Source organism: Sprattus sprattus (assembly GCF_963457725.1).
Source record: "Sprattus sprattus genome assembly, chromosome: 2".
Lineage (NCBI taxonomy): Eukaryota > Metazoa > Chordata > Actinopteri > Clupeiformes > Clupeidae > Sprattus > Sprattus sprattus.
Genome location: NC_137921.1, coordinates 28076892 through 28093217, shown reverse-complemented (window position 1 = coordinate 28093217; position 16326 = coordinate 28076892). Strand labels below are relative to the sequence as shown.

The window sequence follows — 16326 nt, the reverse complement described above, 5'->3', positions numbered from 1 at the left end:
TGGCACAAAACAAAGGGGGACTGTATTTTGAATATGTTCTTGATCAGATTGACCCTATCAGAGATAAAGACTCCTGCGGGCATTTCTTAGTTTTAATGTAGCGCCTGACTGATTGTAAAGTTGGGGATTTGGCCTTTTTTTCTTCGAACATGTTTATCTTGTTTGTCTATCAAAACATTGAGCCGCCTTGAACATTTTAATTTTAAGGTTGTGTGTTTGGTCCATTGATCCTTTTTCTGCGTTTTCCAATCATGATGTGATTACTCCTATTAAATTAAATTTCTTTGAATAAGATTATTATTATGAAAGTCCTGAGATAAAATCTAATGATATGAATCAGAGGAGCCAGCGACAGATCAGAAAGAGAGATGAGTGATGAGAAGTAGACGGATGAAGAAGGAGGAGCAAAATAGAGAGAGAAAGAGAGAAATAGAAAAAGGGGTGGGCAGAAAGAACGTGATTGTGGGAGAAGTATGAGAACAGCCAAATTCCTTATAAATTGAATACACAGGTGTGAAAATACACATGTGTGATAGGATAACATGGTGAAGGGTGACTGAAGGAGCATGACCTCCATCACTGTGGAGACACACACATACACACCCACATGCACACACATGCACACACACACATACACACACACACACATACGCACTCACTCACGCATGCACGCACGCACGCACGCACGCAGGCACGCAGGCACGCACGCACGCACGCACATGCACACACACACACTGCCTGTGCTGGTGATGGTTTCCACTCACGATGCTGCCCCAAGCCAAAGTGAAACCAGGCAGGTTGAGAATCCTACAGTGTGTTAGACAGGAAATAAGTCCTAGGTAAGAAAGGAGAAAAGAAAGAAAAAAAAAAAAACATTCAAAGCCTTGCAGTTCCTTCACAGTTTTAGAAACATCCAATTCCACGCAAGGATGAGCACTTGTGCAACAATTTAGCAGCTGGAATAGACTTGTGCTTGTGAATTATGGATCTGAGTGCTTTGATAATTGCAGTATTTGGAAATGACTGTCTTTGTGTGTTTGTCTTCTGATGCTTTTTTGTGTGTCTGTGTGTGCGTGTGTGTGCATGTGTGAACGTGCGTGTGTGTGTGTGTGTGTGTGTGTGTGTGTGTGTGTGTGTGTGTGTGTGTGTGTGTGTGTGTGTGTGTGTGTGTGTGTGTGTGTGTGTGAAGGTGAAGGGCCCGGAGAAGACCCTGGAAGAGAGGCGCTCCAGTCTAGACGCCGAGATCGACTCCCTGACCAGCATACTGGCAGACCTGGAGAGCAGCTCCCCATACAAGCCCCGCAACCAGCAGGTAAGCCTCCCACTGCACCCACACCTCACACTGCATACCTCACACCCCCACCACACACCCCACACCTCACACCCCACCAGCGTTCCCTCTAAGCTGCGCGCGCGTGCCCGCGCAGGCCAGTCGAAGAGGCCGCGCAATAGATTTTTCAGACCACGCACATTTTTCAGACCGCATAAACGATTTTTTTTTAGGGTTTAAAAATCTGAGCATCAAAGGGGATGTAGGCTAGGTAATAAACATTTAAAATACTGACATGTCTGACAACCAAGCCGGATGTGCGTTAGAATGTTTACATACAAAATGTCCTTTAGCTCTCTTGCCGGGCTCTGCTCCAGCAGTTATAGGCTACCATGGCGAAAAGAAAGGCAGAGCAGGTGCCCCAGAAAAAGGTCTGCCTAACGTTTAAACATGAGCGGCTAGATGAAATAGTCCAAACTGACTCAGGTAGGATAAAACTTTCAGACATATTTACATATGCTCGGAGGCAAACACGAAAAGAGTTTGCTCGTGGGAAAACATGCAGTGAACAAAAGTGATATTATTCTGTTTGTCCTTAAAGCTTGTGAGCACTTGGATGCCCGCTTCCCTGAGCTGAGTGGGCTGCCTTTGAGCCGGACACGTTGGATCGTGCAGTTAGTAAATTTGATCATGGGCTGAATGACGTGACCAATCTGGCGAAAAGGTTCGAAGTGCTTCTGGAGGAAGCATAATATGCGGACCCGGAACACCGGGACGCATTTGTCAAAAACTAATTCAAGTTCATGGTTATTGAAAAAAAGGTGGTCGCTGAAAAGTGAGCATTTTCCAGATCTGGTACAACTTCTTGCCATTTGTGGCACGTTCCAAGCATCTAACGCCGACTGTGAACGCGGTTTCAGTCTAATGAATGCCACTAAGACAAAATCGTGAGGCGAGAAGATTTGAGGTAGAAATTTCCAATATTTTCAATTAGACCTATTAGGCCCTATTCAAAGTGATCTTGATAACGGCAACAACATTTTGACATATGTTTAGCCAGAAAGGTGTGTCTTCCATAGGCCTGCAGACAAGATGAGCCACACAGCCAGATAGGCCTAGCTCCCTCAATGTAATTCAAATGACATGTTTTGTAGCTTAGTTTGTTGCAAACCACTCCAGTTATTAAATTATTTATAAAGGCTACCTTTAGGAAAAAATACACCGTAATTACTATATTTATTGTAAAGCACTGCATTAGCATTTTTCTTTCAATGAAGTTCTACTTAAATGTTGAGAAATGACTAAACACCTTGGATACTTTTATTTTGTATATATATAGGCTATACATCATTATCGTTCATTACCAGTGAACCAGTCATAAACCCTAAACCTTATTTATTTTCAACCAAAGATCCTTTAAGTTCAACTAAACTGACTGGTAAAACACCATCATTTAAATGTTCCAAAGTCCAGCCATATAAAGGATATTGAATAAATATCAACCTTGTAGACATATTGATGCATTTGCTGTCATCTCTTTGGAAACCTATGGTTAACACAGGCTCGTGGTCATTTCCGTCAGGTCGTGGGGTTTACGAATTGCTCACAGTGCTGAAATGTGCGGTCAGAATAAAAAATATTTGCTCAGTGCTGAAAAAAATTAGAGGGAACATTGCACCCCTCACCTCACTCCCAAACTGCACACCTCACACCCCCACCACACACCTCACTCCCCCACTGCACACCACATACCCCCACCACACACCTCACACCCCCACCACACACCTCACACCCCCACTACACACCACAAACTCCCACCACACACCACAAACTCCCACCACACACCCCCACCACACACCTCATACCCCCACCACACACCTCACACTGCATACCTCACACCCCCACCACACACCTCACACCCCCAACCCACACCTCACACCTCACTCCCCCACCACACACCTCACGCCCCCACCACACACCTCACACCTCACTCCCCCACCACACACCTCACTCCCCCACCACACACCTCACTCCCCAACCACACACATCACACCTCCACCACACACCTCACACACCCACCCCAAACCTCACATAACTACATACCACACACCTCCACCTCCACCTCCACCTCACACCTCAAACCCCCACCACACCTCACACCTCACACCCCCACCACACCTCACACCTCACACCCCCACCACGCATCTCACTCCCCCACCACACACCTCACACCCCCACCACACCTCACACCTCACACCCCCACCACACACCTCACACCCCCACCACACACCTCACACCTCACACCCCCACCACACATCTCACTCCCCCACCACACACCTCACACCCCCACCACACCTCACACCTCACACCCCCCCAACACACCTCAATCCCCCACCACACACCTCACACCTCACACCCCCACCACACACCTCAAACCCCCACCACACACCTCACACCTTACTCCCTCACCACACACCTCACTCCCCCACCACACACCTTGAGCACTGTGGGAGACTGTAGTTGTTAACGCCACAATATAAATACATAGAATTTGATAATTAAGTGCCGCCCAGAACCGGCTCAGAACCGGCCCAGATCCGGTCCTTAATCTCCGGCCCCAGTCAGCTGCTCTCTGGCGTGTACAGTACTGCATACCTCACACCCCCACCACACACCTCACACCCCCACTCTCTGGCGTGTACAGTATGTCGCTCATGACTCCTCTAGCACGTCCATGAGTGCATCCAAACACATGACAGAGCCTCGAATAAAGATAATATCTGACTGCAGAAGAGGGTCAAATGGCCTAAAATGGCAGCCTATTTTTTTGACCACGTTTATTACACAACACTTAATATGTCGCATCTGTGCTGGTTAGCAGATTTGCATTGCAGAGTATGCATGGGAGCAAAACGGTCAAGTTGAAGCGTTAATCTGTCCCCTGGCGACCTAGTTACATTAACGATAATCTTCTGTCGTGGCTCCAGTGGGAATTGACAAAGACTTGTTGCAGCGCGGTTTGTGCCATGCTGCTTACTGACCAGCTAAAGTCCGAGCTTGAGCTATTTGCCGCCTTGTAAATTAAACGTCATATCTGGTCTTGCATGTTTGACACCTAGCAGAGGTTTGCACTCTGTAGTATTCAGTAATACACAGTCAGGCGGGAATACACAACACTCTTGACTTTACCCTTATGGAAGACTGAGTTGGAATGAAAATGTGTTCTATACCATGTGTTCTTATAATCTGATACATGAATGGGTGTCGTGTGAAAGAGGCTTGAAACAAGACACTGGGATGCAGGATACTTGTTGTATGAATGATGGATGAGTGGAATAGCTACAGCCAATACACCTCTACCTGGGAACTCCCCCCTCCCGGCCCCCTGGTCATTCACACATTCAGTTCTGCCTCCAGCCAGAACCAGAGGAACAGAGGAACAGAGCTCCCTGAAGTCTGAGGCGAAATAAAAATGAGCCAAAACAAAGTAGATGTTGAAGTAAACTTCACGGGTGTCCCACCGCCATATCTCTTTTTTGGAAAGTGTGATGCGATTAAAAATAAAGTGACCCATATCATTAATAGATATGAAATGAAGTTAAGAGCACCGTCTACTAGTCGAAGCCCAGGGCACTTCACTAAATAGTCTGACACACAAGAAATGTAGGCCAGCGCCTTTAAAAAAAATCACACCCTTTGCGTGGGTAGTGCGGGCCAGACAGACAAGGGCCTACCTTCTGCTGGCTTCAGGGGAGTGAGAGTGTGAGGAGCTGTTTGGTGGAAGCTCTTTGAGGATGATGGGTTGAGAAGAGGGGGTCTTGTGGTTGTCCCAGTGCTGAGGTGGTGGTGGTTGCACTTAGGGGCTTTGACTTCAGTACAGACACCCCCCACACACACACACATACAGTATATACACCTAACATCCTGCGTCCTTCAAGCATAGGTGTTATGTGCTCTGTCCATTTCACACCGTTTCTCACATTAGCGCGTAGAGGTATTGCCAGGCGAATCTCAGGTGTAGAAAAAAAAAAAAAAATCTTGCTGTTCAGATTAATGTTTCAGAAAAGAATACATAAATAACCCACACCAACATATCACAGCTTTGTGCTTGATGGTGGAGTTAAGAAACCAAGAAACATTTCTGGTAGGACTGAGCCACACAAACTCTCAGCACCACCTCAGTTTGAAAACGTGAGATTTGTGTCATTTAGACTCAGTGGTACGTGGAAGCGTTATTGTGTGGAGGCTGGGATACTGCAGGCCATGGATGATTTTGACCGGACAGGACCAGATCTTGAAGGGGTGCGGCTGCCCTGAGACGCCATTGATGGTGGAGATCTCTGGCCAGAGATTAAAGAGACAGGCTCCGCTCATAACCACCTGGGCTGTGAAGTTTGTCCCACGGAAATCTCCTAGGCTAAGGCTCAGAAATGGCCTCCCTGTGTGTGTGTGTGTGTGTGTGTGTGTGTGTGTGTGTGTGTGTGTGTGTGTGTGTGTGTGTGTGCGCGCGCGCACCTTAACATCAAGTCATAAGCGAGAGAAGGAAATGCGAAGTGAGCGGGGAAATGTCAGGGGGGTTAGTATCAGTGTGTCAGAGCCACGCTGTTTTCATACACACAGGCTGCACACTGACCTCACACAAGTGCAAATGGAAGCAGGGTCAGTGATACACCACTCTGTTGAAAATAAAAAACAAAACACACAAAAAACCTAAAACCTCTGTTTTTGAGTTTTCGGATGTGACGTCCAAAATATAGCAAAACTACACACATGCACACAAACAGACATGCACAGAGACAAACTCCAAGAGACACACAAACGCTGAAAGACATTACCAGGGTTGTACTCCACGTCATCCCCATTTCCATGGAAGAGGCAGGTAGATCATTCCTAAATAAAATATAGAATAAGTGCAGATCTTTGTAAAAATACCTTGCGAGTGTTACAAGTCAGGAGGAGGACTCTGAAAGCTTTTTTCAGTTCGAGCTGAAAAATTTATACTCACCTGATCCGCTCCGAGAGAGGGGCGAACACAGTGTTGTGATTCGAGCAGCTATCCCTGTCAAGGTCAAACCGACCCACCAAGAACCGTCACTCGGACTTATTTTTGCCCTCCTGCCGAGTACATAATCCCTGTTTTATGTTTTCAGTGTCGGAATATTTTTTTTGTCAGTTTTAACAGCCTCTTTTTTTAGTTTGCTCGCTGAAATGGCCATGTACCCATAAAACGTCGCCTCTCCAGCCACTGTCAGGTCTAAGTGTCAGGCGTCTCACATATTTAACACTTTTTTTTCTCTCGCACGTTGCTAAAAATCTTCCTAGATGACATGGTGACAGCGTGGAGATTAGACAGCAGTTTTGGAGCTGCCTTTGGTTGCTTTCCTACAGCAGCTCGCTGAACATTTTGTGTGTGTGTGTGTGTGTGTGTGTGTGTGTGTGTGTGTGCACTGCAAATGGGATAATTATGTCATTCCGCAGCCCACCCTGTTAATAATATCTGTGGCTCTACAGAAAAAAGAAGCGCTTACCTCTCAGTGTGTGTTTGTTTTTACACTGTTACCAGGCCACAAGCATGAACACAAACACATATAAATACAGACACACATGTTCAGTGATACACACACACACACCTCCCCATCAGCACACACATATACACACCGCCCAGCTGATGCTGATTCTGCCTGATTAACTCTTGTTGACCCTTTTTTACCCACCCAGCTGCTCCAGCAATCTTTCTTTCTTTCGTTTTTTTGGCTGCATGATGTTCTGTAGGGAAGCAGGGCGTGTTTGTGTGGTGTGTGTGTGTGTGTGGCTGCATGATGTTCTGTAGGGAAGCAGGGCTTGTGTGTGTGTGTGTGTGTGTGTGTGTGTGTGTGTGTGTGTGTGTGTGTGTGGCTGCATGATGTTCTGTAGGGAAGCAGGGATTGTGTGTGTGTGTGTGTGTGTGTGTGTGTGTGTGTGTGTGTGTGTGTGTTTCATCAGCGCCATTCCTGGGCCAGCTGCTCCTGCTGTAATCTTCTGCTCATATAAACAAAGAGTAACGAGCGGCCTCAATTTACAGCTCTCTGGGCACACTCAATTACCCAGCCTGCCCTCCACAATCGATAGGCCACTCGCTGCTCGCCTCTACCGCCGCTATCGGAAGACCGAGACTCTAGGGGCTTTTCCCTAGGTGAGCACCCCCACCTCAGAGAAGGAACCCAACGTGGGTTTTTTGGAGTTTTTATTTTTATTTTTATTTATTTTTACATTTATCTCCCCCTGCTTCTCCGGGTCTCCCACATGAGACTGGAGCGGAGTTTGTTTTGTGCTTCAGCCTTTCAAAAGTTGCATCGGCGCGGCATGACTCTCTCTTTCCCTTTCCCTTTCTCTTTCTCTCTCTCTCTCTCCCTCCCTCACTCTCTCCCTCTTACTGTACTGCTGCCGCTGCGGCCCCACATCAGTTCAGAGACATCAAAACAATTTTGTTTGCTTTAGTTGGTATCCTCTTTGGCATAACAGGAGGTAATGAAATGTGATCATTATATAAGTCCCATTTGCCTCCTCCCCCCTGAATCCATGTGAGAGACTATTCTGTGAGCTGACACAGATTACCACATTTCTGGTCGGCTCTGTGTGGCAAAATTATATCACATTTTTGTAAAATTGAGTCAAGTGTGTCTGTGTCTGTGTCTGTGTCTGCTTGTACGTGTGAGTGTTTTTTTTTTTTTGTCCTCGCCCTCCCTGAAAGTTTGCTGGTCGAATGTATCCCTGTATTTTTTAGGAAGGATTTTTCCCTGCCGCTCTGTTTTGCTTGAAGTCTCTTTTTAGATTGTGCAAATATTCAGTTCATTATATGAATATATCTTAAAACATTTTAAGGAATAAAATATTATTCATTTAAATTATAATTTTTTTAAACTGAATGACATGGAAATGAAATATTATTACACATATTAAATCTTTACATAATGTCTATGTACACAAATAATATATCATATAGAAAAAAGTATGTATACATTTACTTAAGGTTATTTGAGTATACATGTTTTTATGTGTGTTACCGTTGATTGAGTTTGGCTTACAAGCGTCAGTGTGTATTCAGTGTCACATCTGAAGTGTGTATTCAGTGTCACATCTGTTTGTCTAAAGCCTGACTGAGACAACAGAGACGCCATTACACCGAGTGATTTGTGAGCAAGACAATGAAGGCAGCTCCTCAGTCAAGTGCAGTGTTGTCAGCCAGGCTGTCAGTCATCAGATGGAGAAATGCAGGCCTTAATTGATCTCTCTGTGATTACATGCCAGGATCCTCCATGCCTCGTCGGGGTGATTGTCATGTCTGACTGTTTGTTGACTGTCGACATTAACTCCTCATCACGACGTGGCGACGAAGTCAAATGCGAGACTCAGCGAGACTTGTCGAGACTCCCAGCCGCGTCCAATTCAGAGTAATCACTCACAGTAAGAGCAACGGATGATTTGGGAGCCCCATTGTGTGTGTGTTTTAAGTGAGACCGTGCCGAGATAAGACTTCAATATTTTGACTGGGCTGCCAGCCTGCAGAGCTCCATGTCACTGCGTTTGAGCTCTCTGAGGACGTTAAAAGAGAGACGGCTCAGCCACCCCAGTTAATGCCGCTGCGCTTGCCTACCCTCGCTCGTTAGAAATCGCCCGCCTAACCCCGGCCCCTGCCGCGACTAATGTGCAGCGCCCGGCTGTCCGAGCGCATCACATCGGTTTTGGGAGAGTTAACAAGCAGGCCCAGATGAGTGTCAAAACACACTCCTCGTCAAGCTCCAGCACAGGGGCCCACACCAGTGCCTCTCACACACACACACACACACACACACACACACACACACACACACACACACACACACACACACACACACACACACACACACACACACACACACACACACACACACACACACACACACACACACACACACACACACACACACACAGTGCTCGTCAAGCTCCGACGCAGAGGCCCACACCAGCGCCAGGGGTAAAGGCAAGTCCTCGGCCGTGACCTCTCATTACGCGGCGACCCTCTTCTCGTGGTGGCGTTAGCAGCCATGAAGCGCCTTAATGCCCTTACTCTTACCCTTACTCATCGGCCCACGGGGGCAGCCACCTAGCTTCTTCTCAGCTTGGGATTTTACAGCATGGCTTTTCTGCTGAGTGGGTATATTAGTATCGCACTTAGCAGAGTGACTCAGTAATATGGAAGTAGGACTGATTCTGTAATCATTCATATATAAATGAATGTGCATTATAAAGATACATGCAAATGACTGTACTATATGAACTATATGTGTGTGTGTGTGTGTGTGTGTGTGTGTGTGTGTGTTAATATAATCTATTTGTACATAACACAGAACATTTCTTCAGGACCAATTCTGTGACCTTGAAAACCCTTTATTTGTGGGTGTGTATTCATTTGCCAGTGGCCTGCTTTTCCCTGTGCCCTGTGCAGTATGTAAGCAGCCTTTTAGTGTAATCAACTCACAAAAGCCCGATCCAGACGAAAGAATGTGTGTTTGCTGGACATGAGAGTTAACGACTGTTCAGAAGTTTGAAACTCTGGATCTATAGAGGTGCCCCCCCTGACCCCCCTCCCGAGACCTCTAAATTCAATTGAGTCGACGGCAACGTACTGATGCAGAAAATGCAGTGACAACGTTTGCCGCCCTAATAAGGGAGAGAACGTCGTAAGACAAAGGAGGCCGTTGTATTGGGACACAAGGGCTGAACACAAAGCGTCAAGAGAGATGAGTTAGGTTCTCTAATAAGTGGTTTCCCTCGTCCCTCGCGCTATTGACACTAAGTACTAGGCACGTCCCAACTTTCAAAACCTTGCAGCTCACTTAGAGTTAGGAACGGCTAAACACAGCGAAGTCTGAGGGGCTAAGCCATCTATTATGAGATAGACTTGTTAAGTCGAGTGCTTTTTTTTTTTTTTTCATTTCTTCTACTTGCTCACTGGACCACGCTAACCAGCTCCGCAGTTGTCTGGCAGGCTCAGTGTTTGAGAGTCCCCTTTAAGGGGTTATGCAGTCCAGGGCGACTCTCTTTGTTACCACTGCATCTATTGTGCAACATGTCTGTAATGTGGTATTTTTTTTTTTTTATGTATCTGTGTGTATGTTATGTGAATTTGCAAGCCACCACGTTTGAAGAATGCTTTTGTTTTGATATCCTGCAACTTCAGGGCCTGTATCTGGGGCCCATGAGGGGGCTGAAATCAATTGGGAGGAAAAGCTGCTTTGTGCTGTGCGGAGAGTGTTGTGAATCATCGGTCGTCAGCTTTGTGCCCAGTGCTTTTCAGACGCTGTTAACAGACCACTTTTGAAGCCAGAGGGCACTTCAGTGCTTGGTGAATGTGTGCCGCCCCCCCCCGCTTCATTCATTCTATTGGGTACCTTTTTGTGATATGCTCTTTGCAAGTCCTGTTTGTGTAGATAGAAGTGTGATATTGGACCAAATCATCACTTATGACTGTCTGAGATTTAGTTTTATATAATCTATCTTCAGCCCCCTATCATTTGAGGAAATAATCCTTGTGTTCCTTGCTCTCTGGAAATTCCAAAGCATACATGCACACACATGCATGAGTGCACACACACACACACATACAAATATTTAAAAAGTCACCAAATGGTGCCTTTTTGGGGGCTTCAAAAGCAATCAGAGACGCCCCAGGCTAATGCGGCTACCCTGCTCCAGTTTGCTTTTTGTGTTGGTGAAATATCTCTTTGTGTTCAGGGTCAATTCGGTGGCTTGCTGTGCCGGCAGTATTTTTATAGCCTATTGATTTTGGAAGACCTTAACCAGAGCATGTCAGGGACTGCAACAGCAGATTGACAGTCAAAATCGGAACACTGGCGCATGAAGGCATCTCAATCTTATATAATGAATATATGAGTGATGTTATGCACTGATGGAGTCAGTAGTCCTCTTATTTATTAACGCTAAACATTTTAGGTAATTTGTAATCAATCATCTAATGGTCATGGTAGATGCACTTTTTTCAGTAATGACACGGAAAAGCCATGAATATACATGAATATAGCTTGTATTTTCATTAATATTACCATTTAATTGAATTGAATTGAATTTATGAATTTATCTGCTTTCATTCCACCAAGAATAGCCATATTGGGCCTACCTAAAAGCTCAAACTTAGAGACAGGCACAGCTTGGTTATCAAAGGCAAAGAAATCTGACATGAAAAGTTCTGGCTATGTTCGACTTACGATGTAGGGTTCAAGTAAAATGATACCCTCCGGATTTGACTGAATGCCTTTGGTGAAACCCCATGGAGGGACAGCCATCCCCAGGCACAGAAGATTTAGAAAATCACCCCCAGTGCTACCAGTGACCTTTCAGCGTTTTACATTGGGATTTTTCACCCTTTCCCACTCCGCGCCAGAGAGTGAGACCTTAAAAAAATGTAAATGTAAATTTTGAATTTAAAAAGCTTTTCTAGTTGAGTCTGTTTGATGTGAGCAGTGGGAGATGGCAACATGCACTATTCTGCATGAAATATTGATGGCTTCTCCTCCCGAAATGGTGCAAATTTGCTGTGTTTTCCCCCGCACTGTCGAATCATCTCTGACTCGTTATGCGCTTCACCGGGAGCCGCAACAGGGCACCGCAAGTGGCGACCGCATCATCTCATGATTGAGGAAGTGCCTCTTTGAAGGGATTCAAAAGTCGGCAGAAGGCCACTTGTTTATTGTTCAGCAACACCCCGAGCCCTCAAGCGACGCTGGTGCCTGTTTACACCCGGGGCTCTTGACTCAACGTGCCACTGAGGTCATCAGCGGTTGTCACGGCAGCAGTGCTGTGGCTTGTGTTTACTCACGGCGGGGCCGCTCTGCTCTCCGCAGCCCTTAATGGCGCTGCAATGACATTCAGAAGGCCATCAAGCCGCACTCGTCTCAGTACAGGAGAGAGGAAGACGAGAGGAACAGTGGCCCAGATAGAGACAAAAATGGGTTTGGGTGTGTGTGTGTGTGTGTGTGTGTGTGTGTGTGTTTGGCTACGTGAAGCGTACATTGTGATTGTTCGGAAGTGGATTCGGTTTGTCCTCTGGCGTGTAGTTTTCAGCTGGCTGCTTCGCGGCAGTCTCCTCGAATTCATCACCCCGCAAGACTCCTCGTCTGCCGCTTGTTTTTACGGAGGGCCCGGGATCTGTTTTAAATGAACAATTACGTCTCACCACCAATCTTTTCTCCCGCAGCGAGTGGCAAAACATGTTTCTCATAATTGATCGACTCAAACGCGCTTCCCTCCTCCATCTGGACTCTGTGGCTGCTCTTCTAAATCCAAGTACAACTTAAATAATCCACTGGTGTCTTTCTTTTTACTCACCAATCAGCCACTTGTATTTCCTAGCTATGAATCTTTATTTAACCATATTTATTTAGTTAATTTATTATCTTTATTAAAGGTCATTATTTATCCTCAAACATTATCAATATAATCAAACTGTTATTTGAAAATGTTATTTCTTTATAATACTATATTGTTTACAATTAAGTGCAAAAATAAGTGATGGTTTAATCACTTCTCCTGCGCAGAAACTCATCGTGGTGTAAAGAGGCATATTAACCAACATGTTCTTCAGTATTCCTCTCAATGAAATATTGATGAGAATATGCAGGGGGGATTTGTTTAAATTGGAATGTTTAGTGTAATAGAGAACTTCAAACAAATTGATATCCACAAACACACACACACACCGGATTGTGCCCTGTCTTGATTTATATTTCAATGTGTAGCAGTGTTCTATTTGCTACTGTCTCTAGGGAGAAAGGACTGCAGGGCGGGCAGACGGTGTCTTTGTTCCGTCATATTAGCTCCGAAGTGTGAGTGTCGTGAGCGTGGCTGTTGTGTAGGCTACATGGTGTCACTGGACTGCACACAGTGGTTCTGGCTGTATCATCCCACCTCATCCCCGCTGGGAAGCCTCCCCACGCGCTGTGTCCTCCGCGGCGCGCTCCTCTTACATTGCACGCACGCACGTCTCCAGGGGCCGCCCAGCAAGTGTGGCACACACTGTCACAGCACAGCACTCTGGCACTCTGTGTGGCAGTGCTTACGCCACAGCAGTCTGGTCAGCACAAGGAGACAACCGCCACGGATGAGGTGTGTGTGTGTGTGTGTGTGTGTGTTTGTGTTAAAATGTGTCTTTGTCTGTGAATGTGTGTCTTACAAAGTCTGTTAGTGAGTGGGTATGTGATTTTATATGGACGTATGTGAGTGTGTGAATGTTTGTTTGTTTGTGTGTGTATGTCTGTGTGTGTGTGCATACCTCTGTGTGTGTGTGTGTGTGTGTGTGTGTGTGTGTGTGTGTGTGTGTGTGTTTGTGTGTGTTTGCTGGTTGATGGATCACCGACGTTCTTGCCAGCAGCTCCTTGCGCGGGCCTGGCTGTGGTCACACTGGCGTTCTGACCTTGCGAAGCACATGAGCACAGAGTTGCGTGACTGCCTGGCATCTCAGTCAGCCCAGTGCATGGCATCTGCATGGCATCTCAGTTTGCCCAGCCCGCTCTGATGCCCCTGTCCCCTGCCACCTGCAGGCCTATCGCTTATGGTCCATGCCAGGCACGTCATTTTATTATTTACACCAACTCGGCCTCAATCACAAATCACATGCTGTTTGTTGTGAGGTATGCCTAGAAGTGTTTATATCTGTAGGACTGCTTGATGAATGGTGCCAGAGTTTAGACTTGTGGTGTAGCTGATTCCCTGTACTGTGAGGAGGCAAAGGTTAGGGTTGTGTGATGGCAATGAGATTTTATGTTACCTGACACGTGCGTGTAGAAATAGCAAGAGCTTGTTTGGATGGTGGCTGTGTGAGCCAGCATTTGTCACAACCTGAGAGGATGTTTGCATAGGTACTTGACAGCGAGACAAAACCTTGAGTAGTGGAGGAGGAGGAGAGGGGGCGGGGGGTGGGGTGGGCGTGTACAACAGCCTCTCAGGTGCCTGTGTCCGTCTCCCTGATAGATGTGTTCAATAATGGAACAGCAGGAGACAGAGGTGAGGAAGATCACACAACACGTCTTGGGCAGAATCCAATACCAGCACACCCCTGTGTGTGTGTGTGTGTGTGTGCGCGCGTGTGCCACCGGAGATGAGTTGATCAGGTGTCATCAGGTGTGAAAGCAGGCAGGTGTGCAAAGCTGAGGTGTTTGAACTTTGAACTGTCTGTGTGCCAGGGTGAAACGCCAGGCCTGCCTGCCATGCCGTAATGCGACGGGCACAACCCAACCCCCACTGAATGCCCACTGCCACTCCCACACGAGTAATTTACTGGAGCTCAATCCAAATCACTGTCAAACAAAAGCGGCAAACGTTTCTCCTTTTTTTTCCTTCAAAAGAATGAGTCTTCTAATTTGTGCTTTCACTTTGACTTGTAATTAAGGAATCCTTTCAGAGCCAGACCATGGGAAATTTCCTCTGATTGAATTGGCTTTTCGGAGTCAGCAACGGCATTCATCTTTGTAGAACAGTAAGTTACACTAGACAGGGGAAGAGTACAGTATCTGCTGTTTGCTGAAAAATCAAGGACTGTTATTTACACATACATCAAATCAGTCACATCACTCAAAGATTGCTTAAATAAATACTTCATATTTTTTGCATATTCTTTTAATTTCTATATTAAAAGAAAAAATCCTAGAATTTAATTTCCTATAATATATATATAAGCCAAAATATATATTAAAACACTTTAATTGTTGGGGGGTCATATTTCATATGTTTCTATAGGAGAACTCAATTTATTGACATCAGATTGCATAGACCCAAACTAAAATTCAGACCCATCTTACTATTCCTGCTATGCTTTTTGGCCTTTGTTTACCATCCTGAACCTTATTTTCCTGAGCTTAGTGTTTAACCAACCCCAAAGAGCTGACAGCTTGACCCCGGCCTGGGCTCTCAGTTCAATAAAGGGCCCTAACCTGACCTGTCTCCCTCACATAAACCCGACGGGTCTTTTAATTTGCTAGGACATGTGAGCAGCCATTATGGACACAGAGCTAAAAGTAGCTAGGTGATATCCTCAGACTCGTTTCGGTAGTTCCCCGGTCGTCTTTCAATTTTTGGCTTGGTAGAATGGATGTAAGGAAGATGCTGCAAGATAGCTGGCACTGATTCTTTCTTGTGTCATTGTATGTAGTCCAACTGTTGCCACCCGACAGAGGAAACATGACGTCTAGCGTTCCTTAAATACATTCCTCCCTCAGAGGGGCTATAGCAGGTTAGCCGCAGGTCATGTTTATCTTGATCAGAGAGGCCTTGTTCTTTTTGTATAAATATTTAAGAGTTGGAGTTGTACATGTAGACTGTAGTTAGATGTGATTGGCTAGTTCTGTAGCCCCAGATGGGGGCTGTTTCTTAGAGAAGAGTGTTATGGTTAAAACCTCAGCTCCTTGTCACCTGCGCCCTCTGACACCACATTTCCACATGTTCTGTTCAGACCTTTCCTAAAGTATTCTCACATGTGCGTACACAAAACCAATTTCCTTTGCTTGTCAAGACCCAAAGCCTCCCCCATAAAGCTCATTCCCCCGTCCTCCCAGCCTGTTCTTCACCTCATTTCCCTTATCTTATGCATTCACCAGGGCGGAGGTGTTGCTTTTTTTTCACAAGAGTCATTGAAAGCCAGGTTGCAAGGAGAGAAACATAATCTGGCTGTATAAGTTCACGCCGTAAACAGGCTTGGCGTTGGATAAATATTTATTAAGATGATTTGATTAAGTCCTCTCCCCGCCGCGCCGCGCGGCTCGACCCCATCGCTCAGCGACGGGACCAAATGAGTCGGGTGATGGATGACTTCCTGCGCACTCTGACATAAAGCAGGCGGTTGCCAGCTCTCCTCGGCGCACCTCCTTCTCCGCACACCTCCTCCTAGCACCTCCTGCGTTTGATTCTCCGCTGCACCTCTGAGAGTAATGCCCCCCCTCCCTCCCACTCACACACAGACACACACACACACACACACACACACACACACATACTTCAGATAGTGTGGGCGAGGGCATTTATAATAA

At 46.1% G+C, this 16326-nt stretch overlaps 1 protein-coding gene across 3 annotated transcripts in view; it reads left to right on the top strand.

The window, feature by feature from the left end:
- Nucleotides 1-16326, top strand: part of lpp (LIM domain containing preferred translocation partner in lipoma) — a 213253-nt gene that overhangs the window by 113539 nt on the left and 83388 nt on the right. For all 3 annotated transcript variants that reach the window (XM_080857883.1, XM_080857882.1, XM_080857881.1), the window contains one exon: nucleotides 1190-1312. In XM_080857883.1, the coding sequence (XP_080714009.1) occupies nucleotides 1190-1312 (123 nt within the window). The remainder of the gene's footprint in view (nucleotides 1-1189; nucleotides 1313-16326) is intronic.